General features: G+C 33.0%; 1 protein-coding gene across 2 annotated transcripts in view; it reads left to right on the top strand.

Moving 5' to 3' along the window:
- The window catches only part of HEATR5B (HEAT repeat containing 5B), a 146,150-nt gene that overhangs the window by 4,244 nt on the left and 123,239 nt on the right, over window positions 1-18,667 (top strand). For both annotated transcript variants that reach the window (XM_072634159.1, XM_072634158.1), the window contains exons 3-6: window positions 1,214-1,378; window positions 1,613-1,824; window positions 5,252-5,360; window positions 6,623-6,772. In XM_072634159.1, the coding sequence (XP_072490260.1) occupies window positions 1,253-1,378; window positions 1,613-1,824; window positions 5,252-5,360; window positions 6,623-6,772 (597 nt within the window). In that variant the 5' untranslated portion in view covers window positions 1,214-1,252. The remainder of the gene's footprint in view (window positions 1-1,213; window positions 1,379-1,612; window positions 1,825-5,251; window positions 5,361-6,622; window positions 6,773-18,667) is intronic.

The following is an 18,667-nucleotide window of genomic DNA, read 5'->3' as shown; positions in this document are numbered from 1 at the left end:
CAGTCAAAAGGCTGCACCCAAGGACCTAGAAGGCCACATGTGGCCTCAAAGCTGCAAGTTCTCCATCTCTGCAATCTGGGGTATGGTTTATTTAAATGATTTTATATATCAAAGATCTTTACCAAAAGTCCCTTCCATATTTTAGGATTTGCTTCTTTGTAAAAAACTGAATGTTTATTAATACATTTGTTTTTATATCACCTACATTTCTCAGCATTTCCCTCCTTCCATTTCCCTCAGAGAGTGATACTTTATAATAAAGAATAAAAAGGAGAACAAAGAACAATTCACCAAGATATTTTTAAAAATTGACATCATATGCATTGTTCCACAGCCATAGTCCCCTGTGTCTACAGTGAAATGAAATGAGGTGCTTTCTCATATCTCTTTGGGTTAAGTCTGGTCATTATAATTTTATAGCATTCAGTTCATTGTTTTCTTAGTTTTTCCATTTATATTGTTGTAGTTATGTATATTGTTTTCTTGGTTTTACTTACTTCACTTAGTATCAGTTCATAAAAGTCTTCCTTTGCTTCTCTACATTAATCATATTCATTATTTCTTAGTAATAGTCTATTACATTCATATACACAATTTATTTAGCCATTTTCTAGTTGAAAGACATCCACTTGGTTTCTAGTTCTTTTCCATTACAAGAAATGATGCTATAAAAATGTTGATATATATATAGTTTTTGTCAATTGACCTTCTTGGGTTATATGCATATAAGCAAAATCTCTGTGTGGAAGAGTATGTATATTTTAGCCACTCACTTTGCATGATTCCTAATTGTATGTACATTTTAACCACTTTTTTTGCATGATTCCAAATTGTATGTACATTTAAGTCACTTTCTTTGCATGATTCCAAATTGTTTCCCAGAATGGTTGAACCAATGCATTATTGTGTTTGTCTTAACATAAATACTCCAACATTGACTATTCCCTTCTTTGTAATTTTTTCCAACTTGTTAGGTATGAGATGAAAATTCAGGGTTGTTTTCATTTGCATTTCTCTTATTTGTGATTTGGAACATTCTTTCATATGGTTGTTATTCGTTTGCAATTCTTTTAAGATTTCTTTGTTCACATTCTTTGACCATTTACTTAGTGGGAAAAGTAACTACTTCTTATTTTTACGTGCTTAAACTTTGTTTAGCTTTTCATTAAAAACTTATTGAAGAAGAAATGTTTTATGCTTTTTAATCTGTTAGGTAAGGCACACACATCGTGATTCAAGAATTTCACCAATAATGGAGTTGGCCCATAGTTTATTGTTAAATGAAGAAGCTTTGGCCCAAATTACTGAAGCAAAGAGGCCTGTTTTTATCTTTGAGTGGTTACGATTTCTTGACAAAGTCCTGGTGGCTGCTAACAAGGTATGATTTTTCTGTTTACATGACCAAGAAAGGAAGATTTATTTTAGGAAAAATGAGAAATGAGCTCATTTAATTTGGTACTCTTTCTGAAGCTTACAATTTTTGTTGATGGTTGTATAATATAACATGTTTCTAGGAGTGTCTTAGGTTTTCAGTACTAGTTTTTTAATGGGCAAAAAATAATGAAACTATATATGTAAGTAAAAATGATGTTGTTTGCTTTTTTTGGGACAGACTGATGTGAAGGAAAAACAGAAAAAACTTGTTGAACAACTTACTGGATTAATAAGTAGTTCTCCTGGCCCTCCAACAAGAAAATTATTAGCTAAAAATCTTGCAGCTCTTTATAGCATTGGAGATACTTTCACTGTTTTTCAAACTCTTGACAAGTGTAATGATATTATCAAAAATAAAGATGACACTGCAGCCTATTTGCCAACCAAACTGTAAGTACTTATTTTGATATAAACTAAGGCAGAATAGTCATTCTTTTCTTTTTAAAATCATAATATGACTTCCTTCATTTCAGAGTGTCAATTGTATTCTAGATTAAAGGTCTCTAAATGCTTTAACTTGTGCAGAATATAGTAAGAGTAACTGCTTCCTATGATCCAAGTGGTATACAGGTACAACCCAAATAAGGTTGCTGTAATAAGTATTTAATAATTATGTCAGTACAATTTAAAAATAAATTTTCATTAAAAACTTAATAAAAATTTCAACAAATGCAAACAAACAAGCCAAGGTAAGAACTGGAATGTCAAAACCCAAAATTATTTGCATTTTGATGAGACAAAAAAATGAACTCTAGCAATAACTGCTTATTTGAACTATATCCTCTTCTAATTAATTTTTTGTCATACTTAAAATGTATTTTTTCTGTTGTATTACATGTAGTTGTTGATGTGTATATTTTTTCTACTTCACAGTGCATAAATTCAAAAAAACCTTTCATGTTTATATTATTCATATTTGTCATTTCTGACACAGTAATGTTGCATCACATTAGTATACTGTAGTGTTTGTAGTCATTCCCCAGTTGTTGCACATCTAGACCTCAAAATAGTTTTTCATATGAACTGTTGCCAAGTTACATTTTCTTCTAATGATTTTTTAACTTAAATACAGGACTTTATATTCATTACTATTAAATTTCATCTTACTGGCTTCAGCCTGCTGAGATAATTTTGAATCATGTGTCTGCCATTTAATTATTCACATCTTTGTGTTATCAGTCTGTTTGGTAAACTTGCCTTCTATATTTATGTAATTCTTTGATAAAATTGAAGAATTGTACAGAATCAAACATAGCAACTTTTGGCATTGTACCTAAAACATCTTTCCATATTGATGACACTCAATCATTAATATTTGGGTGTTATTTTCAAGTAGTTGCAAATCTGTTTTTAGTATCTTTGAGTCTGCATGTTTTCCTTTATGTGCATCAAGTGATCAAAATTCATCAAATCGTTTGAAGAAATTAAGATAAGTTATGTCACCATCATTTTCTTTCTACTTTACTAGTATTGCCTTATCCTATCCCCATTCCCAAATGAAATTAGTCTGGCACAGCTTTTTTTTTCTTAGTGATCCCATATTATGCTTTTCTAAATACTTTACAAATCATCTGTTTATAAATACAGTCTAGAATTTTTATGAAAATTGACATAATGTTTGTTGTTCTGTAAACTGGGAATCTGTCTTTGCCCCCTTTTTTGACTGTTAGGTATTTTCCTATGTGAAGTTTATAGATATTTCTCTCATTCTCTGTGATTTCTTTTTTTCCCCCTCTGTGATTTCTTAGTGATTCTTTATAGTACTTCTGTGGTCACTAATTAGCCAAGATGTAATTCATCCTGTTTTCTTACTTCTACTTTACCTATTTGGGACATCCAAGATCTCTTTACTTTGTTCTGCCTTTTTCATACTGAAAAGATTTATCTTTGTTAAGTTTATTGGCTTCTCTTTTCAGCCTTGATCTCCTTATCACTAATGAACGTTCCTCTTACTCTTCATGTAACAATTTGTTTTGCACACTTATGTTGTACTTATCAAGATTTTATATCTGTGTGCGTATGTGTAAAATCACCTTACAAAACCATAGCTCCATGAGGGCAAGATAGATATGTTATCTAAACTTTATCTCATCCAGTAACAGAATGCATTCAATGTAAATTTAATTTAGTTGAATTTTAGATTTTAGCCTTCCTGACTTTCTAACCATCATCAACAGATCTAAAGTATTCTCTTTCCGTGCCCAGAAGGCAGAGATGGACATTGATGGTTCCCTGTTGTGGATGTAGCTGACATGTTGTTTTTCTTACTCAAGTGTCAGTTTGACTCCTTTCATTTTATATGTCCCTGATGGTATCTTTTTTGCTACTCCTTGTACTTAAATGAACATGATAATATAATATACTATAGAATATCTATATTAACAGCGTATCTTTCCATTGTCTTTTGGATCACCTAAACTTGAGTGAAGTGGGAGAAGAACGTTGGACTTCTTATCAAAAAATCTGGATTTGGATATTGGGTTCCCTGCTTATTAACTGTGATACTCTAGACAATTCACTTAACTTCTTAGGGTCTGGTTCTTGACATTTGTAAAATTAGAGGGTTGGACTAGATAATATCTAAGGCTGATTCTAGAACTAACATTCGGTGATTTTGTGATCACAAGCTTCATTTTACTTCCATTTTGCCAACCAGTTCTTCTTGGTGATCAAAACTAAATCTAGAATTTCCATCTTCTTGATATATCTGAGATATGGTATTATTAGCAAAGCAAATCAAGAATTTATGAAATGCTCATTTCAGTGGAATTATTTTTTTTGCAAATGAAGGGACACTTGAAGGGAAGTCCTTATTAATTCTGTTTTGTGGCACAGAATGCAGATGTTCTATTTAGACTGAATTTCTGGTCAATTAAAGTCTTTCCTGACTTTGGCATTTATATTGTCTATCTTGCTTGGAACTTGTTCTTAAATATTTTAGGTCATGGTCCAGCAATCCAAATTGTGCTCTTAAACAGCACCTATGTATAATACCAACATTTTTTGTGTTACAACCTCTTCTGAAGTCAGGATGATTTATGAATGAAGAAATCAAAATATCTTCTGAGTTGCTAAGTTCTTAAATTTCCTTTCTAAACTTTGAAGTCACTGGGGGTACATTACATTGTTCTTTCTTACATTGAGTCATACATGAATCAGGGAACTTTTGAGAAAAAAGTTAGTTTTAATGAGTCTTAGTAGGCATTCAGCTACATTTTATATACTCACTTCACAATGATATCCTACCTCATCATTTGTTGTTTTATATCTATACAAAACTGCCTTCATAATTCATGGTAGTGACTTTTCAACAACTGCTATGCACTTGAGATTTCTGGGTATAGCAGTAGGATTCTTTTTACCTGCTAAGACTTCCTTCCAAGACTTTCCAATGAGGAAATTTCTCATTTACTTCTAGAATATCATGTATTATAGTTACCATCTGTGTTTATTTTTTTTAATGCCCTACTAGAGCACCATGAGAGTATAAATTGTTATCTGTTCTCTGCCTCTATTCCATTGTAAGCACATACATAGTAGACCTTTAATTAATGTTTGCTGTTTGAAATTTATTGACCAGAGATATAATGTAGGGGCCATTGCTTGCTAAATCAAACACATTTTTGAAAAGTTGAGTTTTAGTAATGATAATTGCCATACTAATATAATGAATATTAAAAGTGAGTCCAGAGCTAGAACAATCCAAATTGATTTTAAAGGTGAGAACTTTATTTAATAAAACTGTATGAAGTTGTCCTGTTAACTTGAATGTTGGGCATTTGACATGGTTTTAAAGGTAGAATATCACTTCTTATAGGGCTGCAGTAGCATGTGTTGGGGCATTTTATGAAAAAATGGGGAGGATGTTAGGAAGTGCATTTCCAGAAACAGTTAACAATCTTTTGAAGTCTCTGAAAAGCGCAGAGGTAAGTTACAGAACAAGATACATATATGTGTATGTATGTTTCGTTTGTGAGAAGAATTAATCTGGCTTAAATAGATAATCATTTGCCCTATATCTGTGTAACTAGAGAACTTAGCTATTTAGTAAGGGGAAATTCATAACTTTCAGGGCAATAGAAAATTTTCTAAATGTACTCCATTTCTTAAACTTTAATGTGAATAGGATAAAGATCCTTGTTCCATGTGAAGAAGCAACGTATTCCACTAATTCTGTGGAGCTATGAATCCTTAGGGGACCTTTTATCTTTTTTTTGTCATATATAGTACCACATGAATAAAGTCCTGTACTAACAACAAGACTTTTGTTAATTAGTGACTACATGAAGGGAAACCCATGATTTTCTAAGGGATCTTAGAGAATACCTCTTCTCAATTACCATGGGGTCTACCAATAATCTGGGGTAAGAGCAAAACCTTTTAGTGACAACTTATAGGCGATGCTATAAAGAGCTTTGTTGTCCCCTTTAGGTGTTCTTCATTGATCTTTCTTAAGTATTTCTAATTCATCTTGTAAAAGTGGAATGTCTTCCCTTTGGAAATATAAAATATGTACCTGAAAAACTTATGCTCTCGAATTAATCTTTATGTTCTTATTGCCTTGCTCCCTGAAGTAAGGTTACAGTAGATTTAATACTTAGATAAGCCAGAAAAATACTGTGTGGATTAAATAGAAAACTTGAGTCAATTATTTGGCTTAATTTCATTCTATTTTCAAGTTAAAACCTATTTTATTAATGTTAATTTTATTAATATTAAATCATTGTTGTCAACTTTCAAGGACTTATTTTCTGAATAATCTCTGCTTAAAAATCTATGCTTTCAAACTCAATTTTGCTTTATAGAAATAGCAATTCTGAGAAAATGTTGCTGCTGATGGTATTTTTTTCATATAAAATAATAAACATAAAGTTATGTAGCAAAAATATTTATCTACAACATTTTTTATACCAGTCATTAAAATAGGCTCAATTTTCCTTCAGAATTTCTTTATCCTCTATGCCTCTATTCTGGAGATATTCTGTATCTTCATAATGTTGGACTGAAATTGGTAGTTTCCTTCAATAGAAATCCTACCCAGATGGATTATATGATCATGTTCTTTGGGAAACGCTGATCTAGATGTATCTTTAGAAACAGAAGTAATGTTTTAGTGTGATAGTCTTGCTTAAATTAAGAATTTGTTTACTGGTTTTTAATTTTGGGTTTTTTTTATGCACATATACAGTCTCAAGGCCGAAGTGAAATCTTAATGAGTTTACAAAAAGTCCTTAATGGGCTGGGTGGTGCAGCAGCTTCCTGTCACCGTGATATTTATAAGAATGCAAGATCTCTACTAAGTGACAGATCTATGGCTGTTAGGTGTGCAGTTGCTAAAGTGAGTACTTTGTTGACTTCAATTTGATTATCTTATTAATGTGAGAATTTCCTCCTCCAATACAGTTTGCAACCTATTAATGCTTCATCCTGTTTGATTTTTATTCTTATCCATCCATACATTATTCATTAAGCATCTACTCAATGCTTTGTATGCCTTGCTTTAGTTATTTATATAATGTAAATTATATATAAATATATATAGTAAGATTTACAAAATCATACTTCCTATTTTGTTTGTCATTAAAGTAATTTATACTTATCTTCTTAGAGTGTTAAATATGAAAGTGGAAATATTGAAACATTTTTAAGTTGGTTTATTTCATGGAGAAAATTGAATTATTTCCTTTAAGAATAAGAAGCCTCTGTTAAAGAATTAAAATGATTTTAGGTCTTTTATAAAGTCTTTTGTGTTGACACCCACTAGTATTTAAAGGGAGTTAAATGGAAACATTTTTGGAGTACTTTTGTAATAATCATTCTATTTAAATTTGTACAGATTAGACTTCTTTGGTCTCTGTCTCTAAACCATACTTTTAGTGAGTATCATACCTTTAAAAGAATAACCAATCGAAAAATAAGTGAGCATCTTGACTGTGCCCAGCACTAAGACATATTGACAGTACTGAAAAATTATACATATAATTTATTTTTTAAAAAGTGACTTGGCAGAATTCCAAATTTATATTATTATATTCTCATCTAAAATAATTCTATACAGAATTAAAATGTGTGCCTAATACATTTAGGTATTTACATATCATTATATGCTTCCGAAGAAACTTGAAACTAAAAAGGTGGAAGAAGTGAGGTTCAATCATCAATGAAGATTAAACATCCTTGAAATTATGATATGTTAATGGAAAAGCAAGATTTAAGATAGAAAAACTTGACTTAGATTTTTAGGAACACAGCTATTACTTAAATGTTGCATACTTTAAGAGGATACGGTAGAGTGGTAGAAAGAAATCTACTGCATAGGGAATTCACTGAATAAATAAGTTTTTTTTTTATAAAATCATTAACTAAAAAAGGCACTTTAAAATAATTTTTTGTTAGACATTGTGCTAGCCAAAGAGAATACAAAATTTTAAAAAAGAAAATAGTCCTTCTACGTACATAGAAAAATAAATACAAAATAGATGCAAAATAGATAAAAAGTGATTTCTGGGGGATGAAAAGGTATTAGCCACTTTGGGGATCAGAATAATTTTTTTGTAGAACATAGCACTTTAGCTGAGGTTTGAAAGAAGCTAAGAAGATAAAAAGGGCATGCATTCCTGGCAGAGGGGCAACCTGTACAGAAGTAGAGAGACAGGATTTGTAGTGTCCTATACAAGGAACTACAAGTAGCCCCCTTCAGTTGAAGTGTAGAGTACGTGAAAGAGAATAATAAGCATGAAGCCTAGAAAGTTAAGCTGGGGCCAGATTGTTAAGGTTTAAGAGGCAAACAACAGAATTTTCATTTTATCTGAGAGGCAAGAAGAAGGCAGTGGAGTTTCTTGAGTATGGAAGTAAAATATTCAGAACTGTATTTTAAAGAACATAACTTGGCAACTAGAGAGAAGGTAAATTGGAAAAGGGAGATACTTTTGGAGATTGGTCATGGAGACCAATTAGGAATCTTTTGAAGTAGGCTAGGAGAAAGATGATGAAAAGAGGATGATGTCTGTGTGAGTGGTGAGAAAGAGAATGATGTGAAATATTGTGGAGTTGGAAATAGTTTAATTTATCAATTGATTGGCTATGCGAGTAAGAATAAGTGAGAAGTCCAGGATGATGCTAAGATTATGGATTTGGGTGATTAGAAGAATGCTGGTGCCTTTGATAGTAATAGGGAAGTTTAAAAAAGGGCAGATATAAAATTCACTGTAAAAGAAATTATCAAAGGAAAAAACTTCTGTTCCTGATGGATTTCATAGGAGAATTCTATCAAACTTTTAAAGAACAAGTAGTACCAGTACTACACAAAATGGTCCCAAAAACTGAGAAAAAAAGCACTCTATCAGATTCCTTTTATATGACAAGTAAAATCTTAATATTTAAAGCAATAAAGGCTAAAACTCAGGAGAACTATAGACCAATATCATTAACAAATAATAATTAAAATTTTAAAAGATGAAATTCTGTCAAACTACTATGATTTATCCAAAAAATCAAGCATCATGACTAAGTTAGATTTATAGTAGGGATGCAATGATGGTTTAGCATTAGAAAAACTATCTATATAATCAATCATATTAAAACCCAAAACATCCAAAACCACTTTATCTTCTTAATAGATGTGCGTGTGGGGAGACTTTGACAATGTATAATACTCATTTACACTAAAAGCTATGCAAAGTATAGGTATAGAGAGACTCATTTTGTTGATATTATATATTTGTATTAGATATAATATATGTAATATATATAATACACATACATACATACATACATATACATAAATACATGCATACATATATACACACATATAAAAAGTACCTACCTAAAACCAAAAGCAAACTTTATACACAATGGAGATATACTAGAACCATTACCAAGAAATAAAGAAATAGAGCAAGGATGCCTCCTCTCCCCACTGTTATTTGATATAGTTCTGGAATTGCTAGCAACAGCAATAAGACAAAGAATAAGAAACTGGAGGCATAAAGATAAAGAGGGGGTAAAACTATCCCCGTCTGATGTTATACTTGGAAAAATCCTAGGGAATCAGTAAAGATGCTATTTGAGACAACCAATACCTTTAGTAAAGTTGCAGACTTCAGAATAAATCCTTAAATTTTAATAGTTTCCATGTAATAATAATAAAATCCAAAATGTAATAATACAAAGGGAAATCCCATTGCAAGTAACTACAGAACACACTAAATATCTGAGGATCTAGCTACCACAGCACAGAAAAGGACTGTATAAATTCAATTACAAAATATTCTTTAAGGAAATAAAGAATAACTTTAGTAGCTGGAAAAATATTGAGTCCTCATAGCTAGGTAATTTCAATATAATACAAAACACAGTACTATCAAAGTACTTTTTTGTAATGTTGTACCAATCAAATTGTCATGGAGATTCTTTTTATAATTAAAAAAATATATAAAATCCATTTGAAAAAGTAGAAGTTCTTCATTATCAAAGGAAATAATGAAAAGAGATAGGGACAGAAGTAGATACCATTTCTGGATCTCAAATTATATAATGTAGCAGCCATCCAAATCATCTGTCATTAGTTAAAAATGAAGTGATAGATCAATGGAACAGACAAAACAAGGGAAAATCAGAAACAATGGAACTCTATCCCAGTGTTCAATAAACCAGAAAACATGAATTATTTAGGAAAAACTCACCATTTATAAAAATTATTGGAATAACTGGAAAACCATCTGACAGAAATTCAGCTTAGAGACCAACAGCTTACTCTGCATCCATACTACATTCTAAATGAGTACCTGACTGACCTTAATATTAAATAAAGATTATAGTATAAAAAAAGAAGAAAAGCAGATTGTATGCCTCTCATATATATGGGTAAGAAATATATTTTTAGACAAATAAGGAATAGAGGTCATTGCAAAAAATAAACTAAATAATTTTAATTACATGAAACTGAATTCACAAAATTAATGTACCTAAGATAAGAGGGGAAGTGGTCTAGTACGGGAAAAATAGTTTTTTCATGATTTCTCTGATTGGAGTTTTGTATCCAAGATATAGAAACAATTAACATACAGAGATATACAAATATATGTATATTATGTGTAGATAGCTATACATTTATGTATTTACAAATAGATCTAAACATAAATATGTACAGGTATACATACATACGGATATATGTAGAACCAAAAGCCATTCCCTTATAAATAAGTGGTCAAAGAATATGAAGAAATAATTCTAAAAAGAATTAAAAACTCTAAACAATCATATGATAAAAGAATGCTCCAAAGCACTAATAATAAGAGAGATTCAAATCGAAACAACCTTATGATTTCACCTCAATTTGGCAAATTGGCAGAGATAAAAAAGGTGGAAATAGTCAATGTTGGAGAGATTGTGTGAAGGTTGCCAACCTAGTTTAGTGTTGGTGGAGCTGTGAATCAATATGACTGATTTGCAGAAGAGTTTAGAATTATGCAAATAAGGTATCTAAAATGTTCATATCCTTTGATCCAGAGATTCTGTTACTATATTTATATCAAAAGAGGCCATTGACATATCAAACATCTACCCTATATATACCAAAGTACTCATAGCAGCACTTTTTGTGATAGCAAAGGAATGGAAACAACATAAGTACCCATTGGTTGGGAAATAGCCCAAACTATGGTATGTGAATGTAATGAAATATTACTACACTGTAAGAAAGGATAAATATAATGAATACAGAGAAGGATGGAAAGATTCACATGAACTAATTCAGAGTAAAGTAAATAAAATCAAAAGTACAATATACATAATGACTACCCCAATGCAGATGGAAAGAACAACTTCTTCTTTTTCCTCCTTACCCCCACACAATCAAAAATGAATATTAAAAAAATTATAAAGAACAAGTATGACTTGAAGAGTTATAAAATGATATTCCCATCCACAGTCCTTTAAAGAGATGGAAGGAACACAAATGTTCTACATTGCACGTATTTTCAGGTTTTTCCAATGAGTTAATTAGTAATGCTTTTTTTCTCTTTCTCTCTTTTTTTTTGTCTTTAAAAGACTATTTTGTTAAGTCGTTTCAGTCATGTCTAACTCTTTGTGATTTTGTTTGGGGTTTTCTTGGCAAAGATACTGGAGTGGTTTGCCATTTCCTTCTCCAGCTCACTTTATAGATGAGGAGACTGAGGCAAACAAGGTTAAGTGACTTGCCCATGATCACACAGCTAGTAAGTGTCTGAGGCTAGATTTGAACTCAGGTCTTCTTAACTCCAGGCTGTGCCACTTAGCTACCCTTTTAAGGAGCATTGGCCTCTGTAAAAACCTTGATATAAAAAAAAGTCTGTATGCTATATTTCAGGAAGTAAAAGGAAAATTGTTAAGAATCCAAGGGCAAAGTTTAGATAGAATGTATCTTCTTAGTTGAACTATATAAAAAGAAAAGTCAGAGAAATGTCTTTGCTAAAATGCAGCTTTTATGTCAAAGAAAAAGTAATGCAAGCATCTAGAAAGAAGTAATTCAAGTATCAAGGAATCATGGTCAGTATCACAGAAAACATAGCAACTTATAAATCTTGGAATACAACAATTCAAAACACAGATGATTTAGGCTTGGAATTGAGAATAATATGCCCTGAAAAACTAAGTATAATTCCACAGGGGGAAAAATGGAATATGACAGAATAAAGGACTTTCAAGAATTCCTGCTTAAAAGACTAGTGCTGAGTAGGAACTTTGAAGTGCAAACACAAGAGTCCAGAGAAACAAAGAAAAGTCAATTTATTTGGGCAATTGGAAGGGAATGTGTGATGATGCACTGCTAAAATTCCAATAATCTATAGCAAATTGCTTGTCTTCTCTGAGGAGTGGGGAGGGAAGGAGAGAATTTGAAATTCAAAATTTTAAAAACAAATGTTAAAAATTGTTTTTACATGATACTGGGGGCAAAAATGAAACACTAAAGAAATATTGAAAATGCTAATAGAATAAGAAATGTGTCCCTTTAAGAAGTATTGAGGAAGTTAATTTTTTTAAAATTGAGGACCTGAGAGTAGGTTGGTTATTTTTAGTTTTTTTTAAGATGGAAAAGAGGGTTAAAAAAAATATGCTAGTGTAGAAAATTGATGGAATGTGCTATTTTTCATAATTGAGTTTGAGTGAAGAATATGGAAACATGGAGGTAGGGATTGGGGCAGGGGACACGAAACGAACTTCACTTTCATCTGAAGAAAGGACTGAATACACATATATGCTTACACAAAGTTTGATGTAGAGAGACATCAAAGTTAGTAGACAAAAGTTAGGGATAAAAGAGGGGAGACTGAGAAGACCAATAGTACTAAAGAAGGAGTAGTTTTCAGCAAAGCACATTTTTTGATCCTGAAGGTCACATTAAAGGGCAGAGAAAAGAAGGAGATACCCATGAATTGGAGAATGGCTGAGCAAATTGTGGCTTATAGAAGAAGGAAAGTATCATTATACTGCAGGAAATAATGAGAAGTCATGACCAACAAGATGCTGGATTAGTTATTTTCCACAGTTCATTCTAAGTTTCTTTATCCTTCCTTATTTCCTTCCTTTCTTTGAATCCCCATAGCTCAGGTTGGAAGTGAAATAGCTACTTATGGATCTGATACAGCTGCTTATTGGCTTGGCATGGAAGCTTTGGTCTGCTCAATTTCTAACCTTACCTAGTTTGGCGCTCTTTAGGCAGCCTGGTGGTCCCTTACTCCTGGGACTTACCATATTAGAGCTTGACTTAGTACAGACACATAATTGACTTTAGCTCTCCAGTTGTTGAGAATCCCTGAGCTCAAGTGATCCACTAGTCTCAGCTCCTCCCCCAATCTCAGGAATTATAGGTTTGTAGAACCATTCCCAGCTACTCCCCAATGTTACATGCACACACACACACACACACACGGAATTATATACCAGAGGCAGAAAGAGTAATTAATTACATCTATATCCCCAGGATAAGAGAGTGAGAAATTCAGTCCAATAACAGCTTTATGAATTAACAGTGGAGAATGATAATCATTCCTGTGTCACATTAGCTTCCACCCTCTTTTCAGATTGACCATAAAACTGAACTACAGGCTTGAACCTTGGGATTCATTCCTGCTACATTCTTAGCCCACTCATACTTCCCTGGCCCTTCCCCAAACATCTTATTGAAAAAAGCAGTGGACCTCAATTCTTCCCCCCTATGTAGGGAGAACAAAAAAGTGAGGAGAGAGCCACTTTTCTTTTTTTGCTGGAAATGATCCTATGTTAGGGAAACTTAAAGTAGCAAAAATTCTAACCAGAATACCCACTGTGCCCTTCCCAAGCTTGCAAAATGTGATAGACATTCAGTGTAGCCACAGAACTAAGGAAAGAAGGGAAGTGGGAAAGAAGGCCTATGTGCTGAGCTATACCAGGCCTGAAGAAAAGGGTTCCAGCTGGGGTTAGTACTTTCCTCCCAGAAGCTACTTGGTAGAAGGGACTCAAATTGATGGAAAGTAAATTCCCCAAAGTGAGATGAGGCTGACACAGCTTTGAATTATAGTCTCTGGGGTACATCATAGGGAATGGAGTCAGAAAGTGAATGATAGGGGAATAAGAAGGAAAAAGATTTCAGGCAGAGGAAAAATCAGTAAAAACCCCAAAGCATGGAGAAACTAGCAAAGAAAATAGTAAAATCAGAAGGGAAGATAGGTACCCAGATAGTTGAAAGGCTATAGACTCCTATATAAATATTGTTGAGCAAAGGAAGAAACTTGTGAGTTCTCAGCAGAATATAGTACTGTACCTGGATGTTCCAGAATGGTTCAAGAGAAAAATCAGAATATTGAGAGAAATTAAGAGATCACATTGCAAAATGGCTGCACAGCTGAAAAAATTGCAGAAGAGAAAAAAAAACAACTTGAATCTAAAATGGCAAGTCTCGCTAAAGAAACAAGTGAGGACAAGAGATGAAAAATATAAATATACTGCAAAGGAAAATCTAAAAGAAAAAAGCATTAATGAACACATAATCTCTATATGAACAAAATACATTAATCTCAAAGACAGAAAGTGTAGACAACATAAAATTCATTGGCTTCCCAGTGAAACAAGAAATAAAACAAGAAACTTCTCAGAATTTCTGAACAACAGCAACAAAAAAAGCACCATTCCAAAGGATCCATACATCACCTCCAGGGAGAAAAAAACAAAAACAAAACCCTCTGCTTCAAACTCCAAAATGTACAGTGATTGAATCGAATAATTGTAATAATAACAAGTTCTGGAAATGAGTAAGAGTTAGGAAGTTTCCTTTAAATATCAAGTAAAGGAAACCTAAATAATGCAAGACTATTTTGTACTCATTAGAAACTGCAAAGGGGGATGGAATAATATATTCTGAAAAGCAAAGGCCCTAAAAATGCAACCCAAAATGAACTATTATTCTGCAAACCTAAGTGTAATCATGCATGGGGGTTGGAGGTAGGGGGAAAGAATGGATTTTCAATGAAAAAGGCTTTTGAGGCATTCCTGGAAAAATAAAACAAAAATTAAAAAGAAAAAACCCAGATGAGTAGATTATTTAACTTACAAACACACCAAACAAAAGTAACACAAGAGAGTTAAATACAACTACTAGGCAAAGCACAAAGCAGAGGGGCACAGTACATAACTGCAGATCAGATCAGGGAGCACTTGGGCAACATGGACCTATAGCAGGTAGAGGAGTGCTTGAGGAACAGGGCTTTCAGATCCCATTTTTATAGGGTTTTAGTGGTGGGGGACAGACTAACTTTTAAACATTCTACCTTAGATTTAATTGATTATCATATCAACATTTGTTTCGAAGTTACCAGCATCATTTTAGGGTTCCCTCATTTATATAATATTTTTTCCTGTTTTTGTTGAGCAAGCTTGGAGCTTATAGACTGAAAGCAGTTAATGGGACCAGGTGCTGTTACAATGGGACCTAGCTGATTTCACCTGATTTAGTACAGCCTCAGGATGTGACCTCACAATTTTTGAGGCAGTTGCAAATGCCTCCTCAGTTCCCTTAATTTATGAGACAAGTGTGCAAGTGACTTAATTCTATGTCCCCTTTTTAATGAGACATTTTTGCAAGTGACTTCTATGTTCTTCTTTTGCAATCTTCCTATTATTGTTACCTTAAATGATAGGGGAGGGGGAGATGAAAGGGACCAGAACAAGATATAATTTTAACACACTATCAGAAGAGGGAAATAAAAAACACCTAGAAAGACCAACCTCGCAACCTCCTAACCTTGCCCCCCACCCGCACATGCACTTGTGAGGTGAAGAGAAGAAAAAAAATTAATCGTTTTAGAGAATCCCTATAAATACTCATGAGAGTGAAGTGAGTATAATATACAGGGACAATATTGTAAAAAAAAAAAAAACAAAAAACAACAGAGCTTTGAAAGACTATCAAAACAATAAACAACCACGACTCCTGAGGACCCATCATGAAACATGTTACCCACCTCCTCACATAGAGGTAATGGACCCAAGGTACAGGGAAAAAAATACAATTTTGGCCATGGCCACCACTGTTCATTTTGCTTGACTATGTTTATTTGTTACAAGAGGTTTCCTCCCATCCTATTTTTTAAAATATATTTTTAAATTTATTTTTTTAGTTCTTAATATTCACTTCCCCAAGAATTTGAATTCAAAATTTTCTCTCCATCTCTCCCCATCCCCCACTTCAGGACAGCATGCACCCCATCCACCCCTTCCTCCAGTCTGTCTTCCTTTCTATTACCCATCCTTTTTCCCTCTCCCTTCCCCTCTATTTTCCTGTAGGGCAAAATAGATATCTATACTCCATTGTCTGTATAGCTTAATTTCCAGTTGCATGCTAAAACAATTTTTAAAATACATTCTTAAAGCTTTGAGTTTCATATTCTTTCTCTCCCTCCCCACCCACACTCCTTGAGAAAATAAGCAATTCAATATAGGTTATACATGTGTAACAATGCAAAGTACTTCCATAATAGTTATGTTGTAAAGACTAACCACATTTCCCTCTGTCCTATCCTGCCCTTCATTTATTCCATTCTCTCCTTTGACCTGTCCTCACATAATAGTGTTTGCTTTTTATTATCCCTTTCCCCAATTTGCTGTCCCTTCTATTATCTTCCCTCTCCTATCCTCTTCCCCCTTGCCTTCCTGCAGCGTAAAATAGATTTCCATATCCAGTTGAGTGCGTTATTCCCTCTTTAAGCCAAATCCCATGGGGAGTAAAGCTCAATTATTTTCTTTTATCTCCCCCCTCTTCTCCATTATAAAAACTCTTTCTTCCCTCTTTTGTATGAGATGATTTGCCACATTCTACCTCTCCCTCTCTCTTACTCCTTGTACATTCCATTCAACAGTAAATTTTATTTTTTTTTACGTATTCTCCATATTCAGCTTACCCTGTGCCCTTTCTATGTATACACACACACACACACCCATACACTAGTGTACATATATATACCTACACATATATAATACATACATACATACCCATATACACCTACATATATGTAGTGTGTATATGTAATACATACATACATATATATAGTATGTATATATATTCCCTCTAGCTACCCTAATACTGAAAAAGGTCTCATGAGTTACAAATAACATCTTTCCATGTAGGAATGTAAACAGTTTAGCTTTAATGAGTTCCTTAAGGTTTCTCTTTCCTGTTTACCTTTTCATGTTTCTCTTGATTCTTTTATTCGAAAGTCAAATTTTCTATTCAGCTCTGGTCTTTTCAACAAGAATGCTTGGAAGTGCACTATTTCATTGAAATTCCATTTTTCCCCCTGAATTATTATACTCAGTTTTGATGGGTAGGTGATTCTTTTTTTTTTAAATTTATTTATTAATTTTATTTATTTTCAGTGTTCTACCGTCACTACCATATAACTTAGGTTTTTTTCCCCTCTCCCCCACCTTTCCCCGCCTTCCCTGAGACAGCATACAATTTTATATAGGTTCTACACATACATTCCTATTAAATACATTTTCACCATAGTTGTATTGTATAGAAGAATTAAAATGAATGGGAGAAATCATATAACAAACCAAAATGTAACACAAAAGAAAATGATCTGCTACATTCTCTATTGGATTCCATAGTTCTTTCTCTAGATGTGCAAGGCATTTTGCCTTAAAAGACCATTGGGAATTTTTTTAATTCCTTGCATTGCAATGAAGTTCCAAGTCTACCAAAAAAAACTCTTGCACACTGTGTTCGTTGCTCAGCACAAAGTTCTCCTGATTCTGCTCCTTTCACTTGGCATCAGATCATATAAGTCTTTCCAGTCCTCTCTGAAGTCTTCCTATTCATCATTTCTTATAGTGCAATAGTATTCCATTACATTTATATACCATAATTTATTCAGCCATTTTCCAATTGATGGGCATCCCTTTGATTTCCAGTTCTTGGTCACCACAAAGAGTGCTGCTCTAAACATTTTTGTACATGTGGGACCCTTTCCTGGGTAGGTGATTCTTGGTTTTAATTCTATCTCCTTTGACCTCTGGAATATCATATTCTAAACCCTTCGATCTTTTATTGTAGAAATTGCTAAATCCTGTATTATCCTGATTGCATTTCAACAGTACTTTAATTGTTTCTTTCTGACTGCTTGTAATATTTTGTCCTTCACCTGGGAACTCTGGCATTTGGCTACAATATTCCTAGGAGTTTACCTTTGGGATTTCTTTTAGGAGGTGATCAGTGAATTCTTTCCATTTCTATTTTACCCTCTGGTTCTAGAACATCAGGGTAGTTTTCCTTGATAATTTCTTGAAAGATGATGTCTAGGCTCTTTTTCTGATCATGGTTTTCAGGTAGACCAATAATTTTTAAATTGTCTCTCCTGGATCTATTTTCCAGGTCATTTGTTTTTCCAATGAGATATTTCACAGTCTTCCATTTTTTCATTTTTTTGGTTTTGTTTTGTAATTTCTTGGTTTCTCATAAAGTCATAGCTTCCATCTCCTCCATTCTAATTTTTAAAGAACTGTTTTCTTTAGTGAGCTTTTGAACCTCCTTTTCCATTTGCCCCATTCTGGTTTTTAAAGCATTCTTCTCCTCCTTGGCTTTTTGGACCTCTTTTGCCATTTGCTTTAGTCTATTTTTAAAGGTGTTATTTTCTTTAGCATTTTTGGGGCCTCCTTTAGCAAACAGTTGACTTGCTTTTCATGATTTTCTTGCATTGCTCTCATTTGTCTTCCCAAT

This window comes from Notamacropus eugenii, chromosome 1, assembly GCF_028372415.1.
Source record: "Notamacropus eugenii isolate mMacEug1 chromosome 1, mMacEug1.pri_v2, whole genome shotgun sequence".
NCBI classification, from domain to species: Eukaryota; Metazoa; Chordata; class Mammalia; order Diprotodontia; family Macropodidae; genus Notamacropus; species Notamacropus eugenii.
The sequence above is the reverse complement of the archived record's forward strand: the minus strand, read 5'-3'. Positions and strand labels throughout refer to the sequence as shown.